Source organism: Protopterus annectens, chromosome 2.part1, assembly GCF_019279795.1.
Source record: "Protopterus annectens isolate FY-2018-M chromosome 2.part1, PAN1.0, whole genome shotgun sequence".
Lineage (NCBI taxonomy): Eukaryota > Metazoa > Chordata > Ceratodontiformes > Protopteridae > Protopterus > Protopterus annectens.
Window position 1 is genome coordinate 1,074,846,903 of NC_056729.1, and position 20,062 is coordinate 1,074,866,964.

Genomic DNA, 20,062 nt, shown 5'->3' on the forward strand with positions numbered 1-20,062 from the left:
AGGTAAGTAGACTAATACAAGGAGATCTTTTCCAGCCATATCAAGGTCACAAGATCAACACTAAGCATTGCATACAGGGATGAATTAGAGTGATCACTAAACATAATCTTTTGGCAGGTGGCAAAAATCCAACAGCATTAAGGAAACCCACATGCATGTAGGGAGATAAGAAAAACTCCAGAGTTTCCTTAGCTTGTAATAATACACATCCACCACAAACTCTCCCCAGTCTAGTCAACCAAGTGACTCATTTTTATGTCTACCTCTGCCTACCACAACTCAGTACACTACACACAGACACACACACACACACACACACACACACACACACACACACACACACACACACACACACACACACACACACACACACACAGACATGCACATGCACATTTCTCTGGGATTATTTTGCATTTACCTGTGACTACAGTAAGCATTTCTCTGCCATACTCTTGAATTGCTATAATTTTGTCACAAATCTTAATGCAGGGAAGCTACCTCACATTGCAGTATCTATAATTTTTGATATACTTTCTCCTGTTTGTTTTTATACTCTTCAGACTGGCTATTCCACTCATTGTTTCTTATAACCAAATTCATTAACAACAAATCATAAAGCTAATGTCAGCAAAAAGATAATGAAAAAACACATAGCTCCTCTCTGTCATTCTTCAAATTATGTACTGTCTTCTTTTCCAGGATAGCAACTGGAGCAGTGCAGAAAGCCAGATGGTTAATTTTACCAGTATGGGGCTGAAAATAACAACTGACAAACATGGAGATGGGAGCAGCTAACACTATAAAGCTGCAGTTAATAATAATGTTGGACTAGTCACTAGTGTAGTACATGACAAGACGTGTTCGTTCTATTTGAGAAAGACTACCAGTTGGAAAATGCATTGCCCTTTGCAGTAGCATCTCTCAGGAAAATATTGTAACCATATAAGGCATAATGATCCTGCCATAGCCAAGTGTAGGGCCCACTGAGGGACAGGCCCTATTCAGCTAAATAAGACCAACTGGTATAAGACTAACCTTGTTTGCTAGTCTGACCCACATCAAGCACCTGCATGAGCAAAATACCATGTAGATAACTTACTCTGTGCTAAATGTAAGCACATTTTAATTTCAAAAGTCCTAATTATGTTAACTGATATAAAAAAAAAAACATTAGTTTTAAAATACAGTGGGGAAAAGGCCATGTCCCAGACCTCCACTTCTTTGTGATCTTGCACTAAGTAATGGAAGCATTCTTGATTGACTCTTCCCGCATTACAAATGTTTGATACTCCAAACATTTGACCAACTAGTTCTCATAGGCATGTCCAAAGGGCAGTTGCAGTTGTACTCTCTAGTCCAACTGGAGAATCTGGGCATTTTGAGGCAATGTTACAACTGCCTCATGTACACAGACAACCCTCACCTCCTACCACCAAACATTAATATATGCGAGAAATGCAATTATACAGCCAAACTGGAGGCAAAGCTCTCTCAACCCAAGACTGGAACTGACAGTCAAGAGGAGAAGGGACTTGCAACACACCACCAGTCTCACATAGACCTACTAAACCAACACCGGCAAATAACACACATAAACACACAAAAACATACTCGGAGGCTCTAAATAAAAATCTGCAAAAGCAACAGAGACCTCCAAAGCAGACACCCAAGCAACCTCCACACCCCATCACAAACCATGAAACACATACTTCACACAATTAGTGTGCCATGCAATCACAGCCCTTAATGCAAAATAACATACCCAGTACACTAGTAATAGGCGACTCTATAGTCAGGCACACTGACATCCCACTAATTAGGCTGGACAAGGAGAAGGTTACAGTTAGCTGCCTGCTGGGTGCCAGGATCCACCACATATCCCAAGCACTCAGGTCGCTCCAGAACAAGTACAGATATGAGTCTGTCATTGTTCATGTTGGTGTGAATGACCTGAGACATACCTCCCTGGACTACATAAAAAGAGACATGGAAGAGCTCTCTGATCACATAGCCCAGGCCAGTATGACCCTGACCCTGAGAAGCATCCTGCCCTCACCAAGAATGATGCCACAGTATAAAGAAAAAATTATCAATTTCAATAACTGGCTACATTTCTGGTGTCATTCAAAGGGCATCCAGTATCTGTCCACCTGGGATGACATGCTCGACAAGCCATGTTGCTTCGCAAGAGATGGCTTGCATCTGTCATCTTTAGGCTTTCGAATACTGGCCAAGGTGTTTGCCACTCCCATAGTGCCTTTTTTAGGCAAGGCTCAAAAGACAAACCCACCACCATAAATAGCACAAGTAACCAAAAACTGAGGGTAATGCTACTCAACGCCAGAAGTTTAAACCTCAAAATGCATGCACTGGAGGCTCTCTTCAGTATGGAGAACATCGATATCTGTGCAGTAGCAGAAACCTGGTTTAAGGCTCCAGAGAGCACCCCAGCACTACCAGGCTATAACTCATATCATACTTTTTGGCCACAGAACCCGGACCGAAACACAGAAGGTGGGGGTGTATCCATATTCATCAAGGATACCCACACCTCCGGGTTAGTGGTGCAGCACGATGCCTCAGAGATCATCCATGTGCAACTAACAATGGGCAAAACTGCAATTCAAATTGTAGCTTGCTACAGATCACCCACCATGACCTAGGACCCCCATTCCGCATTTCTGGAGACACTGGAAAATATGAAGGTCCTACCAAATGCCCTAATATTGGGTGATTTCAATTACCCAAACATTAACTGGGACAACTACTCAAGTACTAACTCCCTTGCCCAATGCTTCTTAGCATTTATAAACTCGAATGCCCTGGATCAACTGGTCAACACCCCCACCAGAGGTGACAACATATTGGACCTGGTCATCACCAACATGGATGACCGGTGTTCCACCCCCACCCCCAGTCAAGGAAACCACCATGAAAAAATTTTCAAAAGCAAACTTCACATTACTTAAGACCGAGGTGGAAAGGTTCACAGCCCCCATGCTAAAGGAAAATGCTGTCCAAGCTGCTGAATCCCTTACAAAGGCACTCTATGAGCACCAGCAAGAATGCATGGATCGTGCTATCTCAAGCAAAACCAAGACTCACTCCTCCAAGAAAAGGAAACCAGTCTGGTGGACCCCTGTCATAAACAAGCTATACAACAGAAGGAGGAAACTAGTACAGAAGAGAGTAAAATCCTAAGATGGGAAGACATCCCTGATCAGTATCAGCAAGAAACTATGATCCTTCATAAAATCATCCAAGGCTAGCTTCGAAAGAAAAATTTCCAAGGACTCCAAAGATAACCACAAAGCGTTATTTAGCTATGTCAAGAACCTAAGTGGAAACTCTCAGATCTGTTCTTAGTTAGTGCAGAATGGCACAAAATACACTGAACCGACTGATATTGCCAACATTCTGGCAGACAGGTTTAGTGCAAACTTCACTCCCCTCTCAGCCCCCAAAGGGCCCATAACCATACCAGAAGAATATATAGCCCCAGCAATGACTGACACATAGGTTAAAACAGCCCTATCCAAAGCCAAAAACACAGCTTCAATTGGAATGGCTGGTGTCCCAGGCTGCGTCTTACACAAGCTCCAAAATGAACTAACCTCTCACCTAAACACACTGTTCAAAATCAGCATCTCTACAGGCTACGTACCCATAGAGTGTTGCACAGCAACTGTTATCCCGCTCCACAAAGATGGAGCCACAACGAACCCCGGGAACTATCGCCCTATAAGCCTGACTAGCCTGGTCTGTAAGGCTACGGAGTGCATCATCATGGAACTCATTAACAGAGACATTGGGAACCTCCAAACATTGGGCACTACCCAGTTTGGCTTTGTTAAGGGCAGATCATGCCTTCTAAACCTGATGGACTTCTTTGAGACAGTTACCAAGGCTTTAGTTGAGGGAAAGGAGGTCCACACAGCATACCTAGCCCTGGCAAAGACTTTCAACACCATTCCCCATTCTGGTATTATAAACAAACTCACCAGCCTGAACATAAACCTCTACATTACGAGATAGATTGCCAATTGGCTCACAGATAGAACCCACACAGTGAGAGTTGCAGGCTCTAGGTCCGACTCTAAACCGGTTACAAGTGGCGCCCCCCCAGGGCTCAGTCCTGGGACCCCTCCTGTTCGGTATATACTTCTCAGAGGTACAGGCAAACACAGGAGGACTATGACTGACCAAGTTCACAGATAACTGCAAACTGGGGACTATAATTGACTCTCTGGCTAATACAGACATCCTCCAGAAGGGTCTCACTGAGACGGATACCTGGTGTAAAAATCATGGCCTCAAGCTAAATGCCAAAAATTGCATAGTCATCCCCTTTGGAAAAAACAAATTACCCACGAACTACCACATACGTGGTAGTCCCCTAGATGCAGAAAATATAATAAGAGATCTGGGGACCCAAGTAGATAGTAATCTCTCCTTTGATAATCATATTGCCAAGGTGGTTAGAAAATCCTTCTATGTGGCCCACCTAATCACAAAAGAGTTCGCATCTAGAACAAAAGAGGTTATTGTGCCCCTCTACTCATCACTCATCAGACCCATCATAGAGTACAATGCCCCATTTGGGATGTACCTTACAAGACACATGCAACAGCTGGAAAGACCACAGAAGTACCTCACCAAGAGGATTACTGACCACAGACAAATGCCATATGCAGCCTGACTGAAGAAACTTCAGCTGTACTTGGTTGCATACCGCTTTCTCAGAGGTGATGTCTACCTGACATACAAGGTCATGTCCAACCCAGAATTGATGGACATGGTCCACCTAAAAAAATCCCAGAGAGCCACACCTCTAGGGATCTAAACCTCACCACAATGATAAATAGGATGTGCTGGAAGGATAGATTCCTGTCCCAGAGATTCCCCCATGCTTTGGAACAGGATTCCAATCTACATTAGGCAGAACCCCTCAGTAACACTCTTCAAGAAAAACCTTGACGAGTCGATGGGAAACAGAAAATTTACCTAGTGAATCACTGCAGTGGCTCTGCCTGACAGAGGCACAGGGAACTAATGGCTCTGCTGGATGGAGGCACAGGGAACTAATCTAAGGGGACGGCAAAAACCAACACATTCTGGATAGGCTTATAGATGCCCTCGGGCAGATAGCCTAGTACTTACCAATGAACATATGAAACTATAGAGTTACATAGCCTGAATAGAAAAGGGAGAATAGAGTGAATGTAGGATTGGTAGAAACTGTGGTGATATGCATAGTAGTCGTTTGGTTAGAAAAGCTAATAGACACCAGAAAGATGAAAGACAGGATTAGATTATATGTTCTGGATACTGGGTACTGGTGTGGTAAGCTGAATGACAATTTAGGATGAGTGAGTTAATAAGACAGATCAGGTACATGAGAGGTATAGGCACTAAGCATTTGGAGATATTGGCTTATGTGACATGTCATTTAGGTACATGGTTGCATTCAAACTGCTTTTATAAATACTGCTGAAACTGTGGCCTGAATATGAAGCACATTGTGTAATAAGTTAAATCATGAAAACATCACTGCCATAGGTTTGGAGCCAGTACACATAAGCAATGGTTAGAAGAGTACACTTTGAGAAAAGGGGTTTATTGGATTTGATCAGACCTGGCTTGGCTTCTTAGGTTATAGGTTTGACTGACAGTAAAAAGTTTGGAAGAAAGAACAAAGAAGAATATTTGATCTGACCTACATTGGAAGCAAAATAGCCTTTGAAAGAATAAAACAATGGTGGTCATGCCATTGTGAGGTATCTAAGAATCAACATATTTTATTGGAAAGGAACTGAAGGGTAACAGTATTTTTGACAGAGACCAATGCAAACAAGGGGAGACCAGATTCAAATTGAGTAAGAAGATACCTTTTCCTACTGTAGCCTTTGGTGATTGTGAGAGGAACTGAGATATTTTGTTCACCCAATAAAAATTAGACTATTGATCCTGTCTCTCAACTTTTCTCTGAGTACATGGAAGTTGAATGATTGGTCTAGCTAGACCCCAAAATATCTAAAGGAGGTGGTGGTTTCAGTGGAAATGGTATCACAGTCAAGGATTTTAAAGGCCTGGGGGATAAATCCTTTATGGGTACAGATAACACAGACTTAGTTTTTTGGCATTGAGCAGTAGTTTATTGCATGTATGTACTATACTATAGGGCTATGTACTTATCACATCCAACACGGAGTTTATATATGCTGTTTGCTGTTCAGCCAGTGCTGTACCTGCAGAAGGCCATTTTGAAGTTGTTTCAATAGTATGATGTGAGAGATAATTCTTACAGATGACCATAAATATATATATATATATATATATATATATATATATATATATATGGGTTACCTTCATTTGACTGAAAGCTCATATGACTGACACTCATCTGAGTGAGACCAAATAACTGAAACTTCATTTCACTGACACTTCATTTGATTGACGGTTAATTTGACTGACAATTAGTACTGGCAGTGTCTAGAGCACTGTAAGGCAAGTAAAAGGAATACATCCTTTTCCCCACTGTAGTGCGACCCTGGAGTTAGTATATATAGTTAGGGGGGTGGGGGAAAAGCCCCCCACACTTAGTTTCATGTTGTATTCTCTGCTTTTGGTTTTATATTGTTTAGTAAAACCAAAGTAAGTGGGGGGCTGTGCCCCGACACCCCCCTAACTATATATACTAACTCCAGGGTCACACTACAGTGGGGAAATGGACATATTCCTTTTACTTGTCTTACAGTGCTGTGGACAATGCCAGTACTAACTGTCAGTCAAATGAACTGTCAGTCAAAGGAATCATCAATGAAATGAAGCTTCATTCATTTGGTCTAAGTCAAATGAGCTTTCAGTCAAATTAAGGTAACCCATATATATATATATATATATATATATATATATATATATATATATATATATATATATATATATATATATATATATATATATATATATATATATATATATATATATATATATCTAAATATATATCTATGGACCCCTATCAGATGATAAAGTTTTCAAAAACTCGAAAGTCATATGGTTGAGACCACATGATCGAGTTTCTGAAAACTTGAATGTTTTGAATGGAGATCACTGTACAGTGTGGAATGTGAAATTCTCCCGTTTCTTCATGGTAGTGTAATCTCAGAGTTGGCATATTTAATTTGCAGGGGGTGTGGGGGTGCATGGGGCCTTTTCCCCTGCAAAATGTAAAAAAAGTAAGATGTTAGATTTTTTTTTTTGTTTTTTTTTTTTTTGTTTTTGGATGTTCAAGTTATCAGAAACTCGATTATATGGTCTCAACCATATGAATTGCAAGTTTATGAAAACCCATTCAAATGAAGGGATCTATATATCTAATTATATATACGTGTGTGTGTGTGTGTGTGTGTGTGTGTGTGTGTGTGTGTGTGTGTGCACATGCGTGCGTGTATACATACAACTATATATATATATATATATATATATATATATATATATATATCAATACACAGATACACACACACACACACATATATATATATATATATATATATATACGTATATACATACACACACACACACATATATATATATATATATATATGTGTGTGTGTGTGTGTGTGTGTGTGTGTGTGTGTGTGTTATATATATATATGTGTGTGTGTGTGTGTGTGTGTGTGTGTGTGTGTGTGTGTGTACATATATATATATATATATATATATATATATATATATATATATATATATATATATATATATATATCTATATATATATATATATATATATATATATCGTGTTAGTTTTGTCAAACATTTTTACTATAGAACAAAATAAAAGCCTGATTTTATTTATCAGTGTCTGTGAACTTACTTTCAAGGATTCCTGATACAGCAGGATTTGTGCCTTTTGTTGTAAAGCATTTGTTACTGCACTTAAGCTCAAATCTTATTTGTTTTACATTGAGTTTTTTTTCTGCCCTCTGGTGGGAGCAGAGGACTGATTCAACCCATCCAAGTTGTGAACTGCTGGTGGAAGGCTTATTGTGTGTTTGTCTGATTGCCCTAAGGGCTCAATGTGTAAAAGTCTTTCACCCTGATGGTATAAAATCCTTACCTTACATTTTTGTGAGACTGTGCTGCTGACCTACAAATCTATATAAGTATTTTTTGCACTTGATCTAAGTTTTGTGCTGCATTTACTGATTTGGTTGAATTTATCACTATTTTCAGCCTGCCCTTATTACAGAAACACAATTTGTTACTGTCCTGCTATTAGGTTGTTTTAACAGTATTATGGTATTTCCTCACCTCCTCTGATACTGCAAAAGCTGTTTTGAGTTTGCCAAAGTTATCCTGAGTTTGCTGTAATATTTCTTAGTTTTACAAAGTTGTTCTGTGGGTTTAGAAGTTTTCCTATGTTTGCACAGCTTTCTCTGTATTTGTGAACATTTCTCAGGGCTTGTGAACTTATGTCCAAGGTTTTCTGATACTGTAGGAGTTTGCTTTTGTTGTAAAGCATTTATTACTGTACTTTCGCTCAAATCCTGTTTGTTTTACATTAAGGCGGGTTTATTCTGCACTCTGGTGGGAGCAGAGGTCTGATTCAACCTGTGCAAGTTAGGAACTGCTGGTAGATGGCTTATTGTGTGTTTATCTGAATGGCCTGGGGGCTTACCATGTAAAAGTCTTTCATCATGCTGATATTTCTGCATTTAGGAACATTTTTCAGGGTTAGTGAACTTATTTCAAGGATTCCTGATACTGCATGAATTTTGCCTTGTGTTGTAAAGCATTTTTTACTGCATTTGAGGTCAAAACCAGTTTGATTTTCATTAATAGGGTTTTATTCTGTACTCTAGTAGGAGCATAGGGCTGGTTCAACTCATCCATGTTGGGAACTTCTAGTGGAAGGCTTATTGTGTGTTTATCTGATTGGCCTGAGGGCCTAACTTTGCTGGTATGTGCAAACATAGCTACCCTGTATATAAGCAAACCTCTCCAATTTAAAATTCTCTCTAGGAAATGATCTGTGTAGTCTCTCACTGCTCAGCTGCTCAAAGAGCTGCCAGTTTGTGCAGAGGGCAAGTCCACTGCAGGTCATCTAATAGCATACTACTTAACACTCTCACTTAGACTATTAAGTGACTCTCTCTTACTCCTTTCCATCTACTAAGGATCTGGTATAATGGATATGTGCTTTCCTGTCATCTTTGTTTCTGGTTTAGTAGATATGGGCATCCTGAGGCAGTGGAGTAACTGCCTAATATTCACTGACAACCATTTAATTTTAGAACAGATAAACAGTCTGTGAGAGATGTAGATACAGAATGTCATTGCAGGCAAAGCTTTCACACAAACACATGAGAAATGCAAACCATGTTGTCAGTTACACCCAAAATACTCACTACCCGAACTAGGGAACAAAAACATAGGGTCTATATTAGAACATTTAGGTTTCAAACCTTCAAATGTTCTAATATCGAGCCCTACGCAGCAAAAGCAACAGAAACCCAATTTTTTTCCTAGGGAAAGAATTTGGTTGTCTGTTTCTGTTGCTTCGGTATTTTCAGTGCTGTGGTGGAAAGTTATGGGTTGGGTTCAGGTAAGTGTGCGATTGTGTGGATGTGAGGGTTAGGGTGGGTTAGGTGAGTTACTGTTATGGAGAGGGTGAGGTGAGTGTGAGATAGTGATGGACCTTAGGGTTAGGGTTTGGGATAAGGTAAGTGGATAGTTAGTGGTGTGTGTATAGTTTAGTATGGGTTAGGTGTAAGATTTTAGGTGTATGTGTGTGGATTGCTGTTTGTTTGGTGTGCTTGTGTTGTGTGTATGTATTTTGGAACAGTAATTTTTTTTTCCCTAGGAAAAAAATCGCTGTTCTGACAGTTCGAGATTGTAAGCTTTCATTTACATAGGGTCAATTAATCACTGTTTGCTTTTTTAAGCGGTCGGTGATCTAATATAGACCCAAAACATAGACCCACATATGCAGAGGTACTCACTTGTAATCTACCCAAACCTCCAAGACCTCCTAAAAGCATCTCTCAGTGGCACCACACACACTCAAAAATCCAGCACCACCCACAAAACATAACTTTGAAAATCATAGTAGCTCTGCTTTCAAGACCATAAGGCAATACACCATACAGCCCAACATTGTAGTTATTAGGGATCGCTGGATACATATCCTTGGAGGATATAAATCTTGCCTTGAGTAGCATCCTACCTTACCAATGATGATGCCACAATGCCAACAAAAATGACTGAAATCAGCAATTGGTTTAGTGTCTGGTGTCACAACAAGTGAATCCAATATCTGTCAGCTTGGGGAGACATGATCACAAAACCATGATGCATTGCCAGAGATGGTTTGCAATAATCACAACTTGACTTCTAGATACTAGCAAAAACTTTATCTATAGCTAGCATGCCTTTTTTTAGGCCATGCAAATTTGTTAAACCCTCCAGTATAACAAAAAATCACTCACTACTACCTAAAGATACTGTTGCTCAATGCTAGGAGTTTAAATAAAAAAACTGAACTCCCTGGAAGTACTTCTCACCCTGGAGAATACAGACATAAGTGCAGTCGCAGAAACATGGATCAGACCACAGAAAGCACCTCAGCTGTCAAAGGCTACAATACCTTTTATGCATTTTTATACCCCTCAGCTGAGGGTAAAACAAAGGGAAGAGATGTCTCAGCTAGACTGGTCTAACATGTCTCATATCCTTGCTAGCTATAGATGCCATAGCATGAATGTGAAAAACCACACCTCCTACCAAAACCTACTAGAATCTCTTAACATTCAGCCTAAAACCATATTTATGGGTAACTTCAACTTCGCCTCCAAAAACTGGGAGACTTATATGACTCATAATTCACTTGGTTAGAGGATTTTAGACTTCATCAACACAAACAGCCTGGAGCAACTAGTTAGCTCCCCAGCTAGAGGTACAAATACCATAGACCTAGTTCTCACAAACAAGGGTGCATGCTGCTCCTCCCATGCATTAACTCCTCCCCGGTAAGATCTGACCACACAATTATCCCCTTTAGTATTACAACTAACCTAGAACCCCCATCAAATTCCAAACCTTTTAAGAACTCTGCTAAGGTCAGTTATCTGAAACTAAATGAAAGCTTATTAAACTTCCAAGCCCCTACAAGCCCAAATGACAGTGAAGCCTACCCTGGGCTATACACAAAAGCACTATACAACCACATTCATAGCTATATATAGCAGGTAGTACCCATCCATGTTAAACCTATGATTACTAACTAAACCACACTAGTGGACCCCTAGCATAAATAGGCTATTCAACAAAAGGAAAAAAAGTCCTCTCCAAAGCCAAGCATGAACAGACAAAACAGTGCAAAAAGACAATTTCAAGTCATCTAAACAAACACATTAGGGAGCTGGTCAAATCTGCTAAAGCAAACTATGAGGCAAAGATAGCCTCCAAGGTGAAAGATAACCATAATGCTTTTTTAATTATGTTCATAACCTCAGGGTAAATGCTCAGCAATGTGCTGAGTTAAATCAGCAACAGCAACAGTTACACCCAGCATGAAACTATAGCAAACCTGCTGGCTGACAAGTTCATTTGAACCCCCCCCCCCCCACACCATTATCTCCTACCATACCCAAAGAAGTAACCACAACTATTTCTCTATCAGTAATTATGAGGGAACAGATCCTTACTGCATTTAACAAAGCCAAAAAAACACAGCCTCCATGGGTCCAGACAACATTGCAGGATGATTCTTAAACATATATGTATGTATGTATAAAAGCCTTCCCTGCACCACCTGCTAATTATGTATACTAACTCCTAGACTGCACAACACTGGGGGTAAGGGCAAATTCCCTTAACCTACTGTAATGTCATGCAGTGCAAAAGCCTGACAGATGAAACTCCAATTAACAGAAAACACACATGAGCAGTCACTTGACACTCATGTGAATATTCGCCCTTGCCAACCACCACCAATATTATGTGTGTGTGTGTGTGTGTGTGTGTGTGTGTGTGTATATATATATATATATATATATATATATATATATATATATATATATATATATATATATATATATATATATATATATATATATATATATATATATATATATATATATATATATATATATATATGCTGTGTATATGTCTATATATTTATTTATTCAACATTTGTTCACCAGGAAAGTCTGACTAGGACAGAACCCATTTTCATCAGATTCCCAAGGCGAAACATTGCAGACACATGTCTTTGGAATGTGGGAGGAAACCAGAGTACCCAGAGGAAACCCATACAAACACGGGGAGGACATGCAGACTCTGCAAAGAAATCACCCCAAACAGGAAAACCTCTTGCTGTGAGGTAACAATGCTAACCACTTTACCACTCTGCCACCCTATATATTTAGACAGAGATATAGATGCATAGACACACACACACACACACACACACACACACACACACACACACACACACACACACACACACACACACACACACATATGCACATGAAGAATATTTTTGTTTATATGTGTGGATTGCTTGTGTGTGTGTGTATGTGTGTACATGCAAGAACCCATGACTATTTCTTTTATGTCTGATAATGCATTGTCATTTCATTGTTGTTTCTAAGAGTTTTTGAATTTGTCAGTAGTATGATATGAAAATGTGAAATGGGCAGACAACAGCAGAGCATTCAAATATTATAAGTAGACCAAAACTTTTTGTTCCATGATATTTGGTGTTATTTTCAAGTCTTACCTATTACAGTGATAGCCCAATTGTCCTGAATTTCTACATTTCATACATCTTGATATCTTTTTTTCATTTTATGGTTTAACATTTACACAGTGTTTATCTAACACTCATAATTGTCTTATTGTAATGAATATTTAGTCTCTCTTCATGAAAGTGTACTTCTTTAAACAATAAACTCCAAAAGAAAACAAAATGACACTTAAAAGCATTACCTGATAGTTGTTTTGCACCAGGTTGTCTAGTCCATGCTATCGTATAGTTCTCCCCATCAGCATTTACACAGCAGCTTATAGAGTTAGGCTTGCCAGCATTATCTATTATGTTTATCTGAAGCAGCGATGTTGTAATTACTTCTGGTAGCAAGTCTATGTCAACAGATGTAGAGACCATGTGTGTCACGGATCCATTGATAAAATTACATGTATAGGTTCCTGAAAGCAATGTCATCAAGTTAATAGTAATAGACATAGTAACGTGCCAAGGAATTTCACTTACAACTACGGATATCCAAATGTCTTACTGAAGGAAATACATTTACTACTGAAATTGTGGAAAATTCTACACAAATTCTGAAAACATGGCTTTACAGTTTAACATTATTAGTCACTGATTTGGTAAACTGCAAAACTGCATCCAAACCCTCAAGGTTTCTGAAATGCAAGATACATATGTATGTATATCTATGCTACAGTATGTTGAGTGTATGTTTGGTCAACAGCTTTTTTATTTGATCACATATGATCAATTAAACAGCTGTGCAAGATTGTACAATTCTTGAGGTTCGGGAATACACCCTTACCTCTTGTTTGTGCTTTCTTGGAAGTTGCATAGCAGATGGTGTGGGGGCCTTGCCTTCTACAAAGAAAAAAAATAGCTTTTTAGACTTTAAATTTTACATGCACCTAGGCTGTTTTTCAGCATGTGCATATTGGCATGTCAGCACTGGTGTTTTTGACATTATTACATTAAATTTTGGGCCAGTCAAAGATGGGTGTGTTTTTTATTAGTGCTACACCCATATATATATATATATATATATATATATATATATATATATATATATAGATAGATAGTGATGCCCCTGCACTGGCCCAGTAATCAAGGAGCCTCAGTCCTCACCCCTAGCACCAGTGAGGGACGTGCATATTGGAAGGATTACAAGTGCACACAGTAAATTACAATTTCCCCTAAGAGCACACAGAGATGACAATCAATCTGGGGCTGGTTTCTTCCTCTCTCTCTCCAGATCCCCAGTAAGACTCCCTACTGGCACAGTTATAGGGTTAAGATCTCAGCAGAGTGGTCAAGCCAAAACCTCCAGCACCCTCTCTGTCCAACCAGTGCTTTGTGTTCCTGCAGAAGTAGCTGACACACACACGTACACACACACACACACACACACACACACACACACACACACACACACACACACACACACACACACACACACACACAGACACACACTTTGAGATTTTATTTATATACAAACACACAGACACTCCTGGGGAAGGCTGGTATAGGTTTACTAGCTATGGCCTCTTTCTACCCAGACTATATGGTAGTAATCACTGCCACCAACCACCCTTACTTATCAGCTACTATAAGGCCCTTACCAAATGTGACCAATTTTACTGTGCAATGTACTATTCCAAATGGTAAGTGTGACAAAGACTTTTAAAGCTATTGGAGTGTCTCTTTAAAGTATCACCAAATACATATGCAAGTTCTCTTAGAGCTTAAATATCTCTAAACAAACCAGCCGCAATTAAAAAGGTTTAAATATATTTAATAATAAATAATAAAAGAACAAGACAATACTCAACAACTCAATACAGTGACAACAGAGTTTAGAATCACAGGGAATATTTTAAAACAACATTGCAGGACAGTCTCACATAAATACAGAAAACATCTAAACTAATCTTACTATATTCCTATCTCTAAGAAATAACAGTAATATAGTACTTGCTATTGTCAAGGCAAACATGCTGATGAGAGGAAGTTTTTAGATCCAAGACAAGATACAAAATGCACAGGCTCACTCTCTGAGATAGTTCTTAAATTAATGTAGTATTTTACATCTGAGTCAGCTTGGGATGACATCACTCATTGAAACCTGCCTTAATTTCCCAAGCTAACAGAAACTTAAAATGTAGCACCTCTACGTCAAAAATACTTATCTCTCAGAAGTTTGCCTGAAAATGAAAGTTGTAAAACAGTTAAAACACTTTTACATTTGAAACCTGCAATTATTTCTGTTTCCAGACAATAGAAAGAACTTGCTGTAGGCATCCTGTCTTCTTGCTGAATTAACTAACTTTATAACATATCATAAAACTCTTCACTTATTGTCTTAGAGTTTGCAAGTTAAATCTGTTCCTTTCCAGTAGTGTACACAGTGGTTACATTCTTGAAGCTCACTACAGAACATACAGTTCAACACACACTTCAGCACCAGTAGTTTAATATGCACATAACATATAGTTTTCTTACATTTAGACATAAGATATATACAGTATGTGTGTATATATTTGTTTTCCACACATCTGTTTATTTTCACATTCCTTTCTCGCATAAGGTATTTGTATATTTTATTCTTACAAGATATCTTATAAAAGTATTTCAACTTTGAGATCCTTATAAACAAAATTAAAAATTTCTTAATTTTGCATTCCATTTTATAGCTGTCCACTGCTGTCAATTATTTTTATATGACAGATTTTAGCATAGCTAGGGCAGGGCAAGGGAGGCAACTGCCCTGGGCCAAAGTGTTTGGGGTGCGATTGGCTGACTGTGATCACTCTTTAATGCATAAAAGCTTTTAAAAGTTGATATTATATTTGCTGTTAAACCCGAGTACCGTAGCACTCCATATGTGGTCAAATCTGCCATAAATGCTTGCTACATTGTAGAACGCTGTTTGCTACAGCTTAAAAGTTTTATTTTTGTATTAATCTCTTGAAAAACATTTATGTCTATTTTTTTTTTCCTAAGACATGGAAATGTGAGGAAATAATAGTAATGATTCTAGGCTTACAAATGTATCTTTTGAGTACTGGACATCTGCTTCTTATCTTGTTGGCAGGCACACCTTCAACAAAATGGAGATTGCCAAACAGAACACTTTTCAAATCTGGCTATCCCATCTGAGCACCTATACAGCAACTGAAGCATACAGTTTTGAACTACTGCTTTGATAACATTAGCCACCGAATAACATAATTTCAGATTCTGTAAAACTGCAAGTAGAATCCCATAAAATTCCTAGCTCGTAGGTGTGTCTGTGCTGTTTGCAGAAATGTTAGCAGTGGCTGTCTGCTGACACCTCACTGATCACTGAATCAATCAGCAACTTTGTTAGTGGAAGGTTTGAGGTTCACCTCTCCACATAACATTATCTTGCAGAATAAATTTTAAGTGTATACAATGTGCAGACTAATTTGGTAACCTGTTTGTGATTATATATTATTTTTTTTATTTCCAGAGGCACATGTTTATAAAGATATTTATTTGAATATCTCTGTAGTCATATTTACTTAAGTGTATGCCCCTACATGATTTGCTTTATTACTACACCCTACGTGGTATGGGATTTATTTATTTAACATTTGTATACTGGGAAAGAGCCCATTTTTAGCAGAGGCCCAGGGAGAAGCACTCCAGATGCATATCTTTGGAATGTGGGAGGAAACCCACATGAACACAGGGAGGACATGCAGACTCCAGCTGCGAATCCAACCAGGAAACCTCTTCCTGTGAGGTAATAATGCTAACCACTGTACCACTGCACCACCCAGGATATATTAATTTAAAGGAGAAGTTAATCTGTGCAGGGGCATAATGGCATACTCTTTAAATAAATAACTAAAGACGTTAATTTATACAGACTCAGTATGATGTACACATTCATTCTCTTTCCTATGTATTTACTGTGCTTGCCATTGCCTTACAGAGTCAGTAAGTGTGTTATTCAGTAGCTTATGTTTGCTGAGTCATAGTTTGATATTATTATTTGATTCTTAGTTAGGTAGTTATTTCATCTTTCTCATGTAAAGTATAGATTTCTTTGCTATTGCTGAGGCTGAAGCACTTCTAAATTACCACGCTGTAATTTTCCTTATCAGAATTATTCTATCCAGAACTGACAGATTGTAGCTTCATTTTAATTTTACATTTCATATGCTCAGTGAGTTAATTCATCTGCATTCTGGTTATTACTTCTGCTCTGCATACATTAACACCTCACAGTATTAGTTATATTTGTCTTTACTGTCAGTCTGTTGTTCTGAAGAAAAAGTATAGCATTGTTTTCAGCTAGGATAAAGAAAGATATAGCTTCTTTCTAGCTATCTGTCTGTATTTCTATCTATCTATCCATCTATCTATCTATTTTTGTGTGTGTGTGTGTGTGTGTTTCACTTTTTTCAGCCATGCCAAAAATATACTGATAACATAGGACAGAAATAATGCTGTGCTGCTCAAAAAACAGAAAGAAATGGAACATAAGTAATGTTCTACTTACTGAATCAATATACGTTTTACAGTTACTCCAGTGTATGAAATTATTTTCTCACAAGTTAAACTCATGTTTAATTTTATTTATTTATTTTACCATGGTAGAGCACTGATAAAAATGGACAAATTTCAGGCCTAGCCAGGGTACATTCTGGCTGGCAGTAAACACACAAAATTAGGTAAAGCTGTATTCATATCAGTATTGCATTGTACAAGTTCAGATGTGGTATGCATCAAAAACAGAATATGAATATAAAGGCAGAAACAGTGGAAATGGTAGAAAACACAGGGAGGAGGAGTTTATAGAAAGTCTAAGAGAATAAGAAGAAAGATGGGCTATTTACATACTTAGGACGCTTGAAGTCTACATTGAGTGTTATTGGAGGGGATTATGCAAGGGAATGATTTGTATGAATTAATGAGGCAATTATGTGATGTGGCTTTAACTGAGACTGTGGAAATGCCTTTGAATTGAAATCTGAATTTAGTGTACAATAAGAGTTGTTATAAGTCTGAAGGCAGTACTTGCCAAATTACGGGGCTAATAAAGAGAAACTATAGTTAGTGCATTGTATTTTGTTATAGGTGTTTACAATACGGACCCTGATTGTGGGGAACCTCTGAGGCTGCAAGATTGGATGTAGGATATTACATTTACTGTACAAGTCAAGGAGTAAGTGTATTCTGGCGTACTAACTTAACTGGTAGTGTTCCTAGTCGGAGGTCATCTCTTTGTTTAATTGGGATTAAGTTGGCCTTCTTGATAGTAAGGCAATGGCATTTGCATCTAAGGGAACCAGATATGAAATGACAGATTTTATTTGCAATTGACTGCATGGTTGCATACCTCTCAACCCTGCAAGAAATCTGGATAGAGCCAAAATAATGAAGGGGCAAAGGCCCAAAATTAGGGACAGATTTTAAATATTGTTTTATAAGCTTAGAAAGTTGCTAGAATAATGGGTTTTACTAGCATTCATTTTTCTGAAGGATATGAAGTCTGAAACTGAAATGTCTGTCAATATTTACTGACTTCAACCCTTATTGATTTGCCAGAAAAGTACAAATTTTATGAGGAGCAGACCAAAAATATGAGGCAAAAATGTGGACATTCTCTGCTAATCTTGACAGCTGAGCTGTAATAGTGTCTTTTTAGGAAGCAACATTTAAATGTAGCATGCAAGTGTGTTAACTTGTATGTTCCAGAAGAAATACTGTAATTCTGTAACCATTGATTCCAGTTTTCTAAACAATTACCCTTGAATACTACTGATGCTGGAGGAGTAAGAGGCAAGATGGATTATATGAAGAATGATTCAGCTCTGCTTGAAAGAAGGTTGCGGTAATAGTGAGGAATCCTGACATTTCAACTGTAAGCAATAGAATGGTACCTTTTTCAGTTTTGCAACACAAATTTAATTTACTGAGCTACAGCACATTTTATTTCAAAAACTCATTTAAGCATACTACTCATTTTTTCTGACTCCACACCCATTTGCTATTATTTTTTCTGTAGAATCAAAGAATCATTTTATGTACTCAGCAAATAGGCAGTGTGTGGCCACTTACACCTTGTCAGTACAATTATGTCATTTTCCAGGGAGTACTAGGACAGTCATACCAGTGGTGAAGTTATGAATACCCATCCAATTGTTTAATTCCTTCTCAACAGGGACAGTGTGTCACATTATTTGATCTGAAGAGGCAGTTTGTTCCACGGAAGGGGAAATCACTTTGTGACAAATGTGTCTCCTTTCCATTATTTATTTAATCAACTTACTCACCATCAAAAACAAGTTTAGAAAGGAAAGATCTAGAAAGGGCCTCCATGAATCTTCCATATTCTGCACTAGAGACATTCCTGAATAAACTTCTTCTCCTAGCTGAGGAGGAAGAGGGACTGCTTCTGTCACCATTTAAGACATAAGCTGAATAATAGGAGAGAAAAAAGAGAAAAGAGTTTTTTTTCTAAAAGATGGGGTGAATCTTTGAAAAGGAGGGGGAACTCCCTATGCCATCTGCAATCTTGAAAAATTACTTTCATGACCAATCTGTTTGAAACTATGTTTTACCAATGAGAGAAATGGATGTTCAGACTTTCTGCAAGGATGAAGGGTTTGCCAGGGTGGGGGGGGGGGGGGATTTGAATCCTTTAGATAGTCATTCAAATGTATTAGACTGTCCTTTCTTCAGGGGGTTCCTCTTTTCTTTCTGTAATCTCTGTGATTGCATTTTACATGTTTGCTCATTAACAACTTGCTTTGTTTGTTTAGTTTGCTTTTGAAATCTCTAGTTCTCGTGTTTACAGTACTGTTTGATTTGTGGAAAAGCAAGGGGCATTGGATTTCCAGATCCCTAATAGCCCAGAAGGCATGGCACAGACCACCTCTAAGGAGTGTTAAGACACTGAGTACACAGACAAGAACTTCAGCCCATCTGGATAGATTAGGTCCTTTATTCCCATGATCTTTTTTGTCAGGGACCTTTGTGCTTTGTCTAACTGCTTAATATGTTTAATAAGGTACATCCTAAAATGGGAATTGTGTTCTAGGGTGGACCTTATCAGTGCAGAACATAGAGGGGTTAGGACTTATTTGGACCTAGAGGAAATCCCCTTTGCAATCGGCTGTGCCAGACAGAAGTATTTATTGACCACTGTTGTAACATGATGGTAGAAGGAGAGGAAGTTATCTACCCATGTCCCAAGATCTCTCACAAGATCTTCATTTTGTAGCAAAGTGTTTTTCTATATGATAATTTGGGTGGAAGGTT

The 20,062-nt window shown here is 38.4% G+C and overlaps 1 protein-coding gene across 1 annotated transcript in view; it reads right to left on the reverse strand.

The window, feature by feature from the left end:
- The window catches only part of LOC122794934 (adhesion G-protein coupled receptor F3-like), a 190,830-nt gene that overhangs the window by 115,294 nt on the left and 55,474 nt on the right, over positions 1 to 20,062 (reverse strand). Inside the window, exon 3 of the mRNA XM_044063529.1 lies at positions 12,988 to 13,206. Coding sequence (XP_043919464.1) covers positions 12,988 to 13,206 — 219 coding nt within the window. The remainder of the gene's footprint in view (positions 1 to 12,987; positions 13,207 to 20,062) is intronic.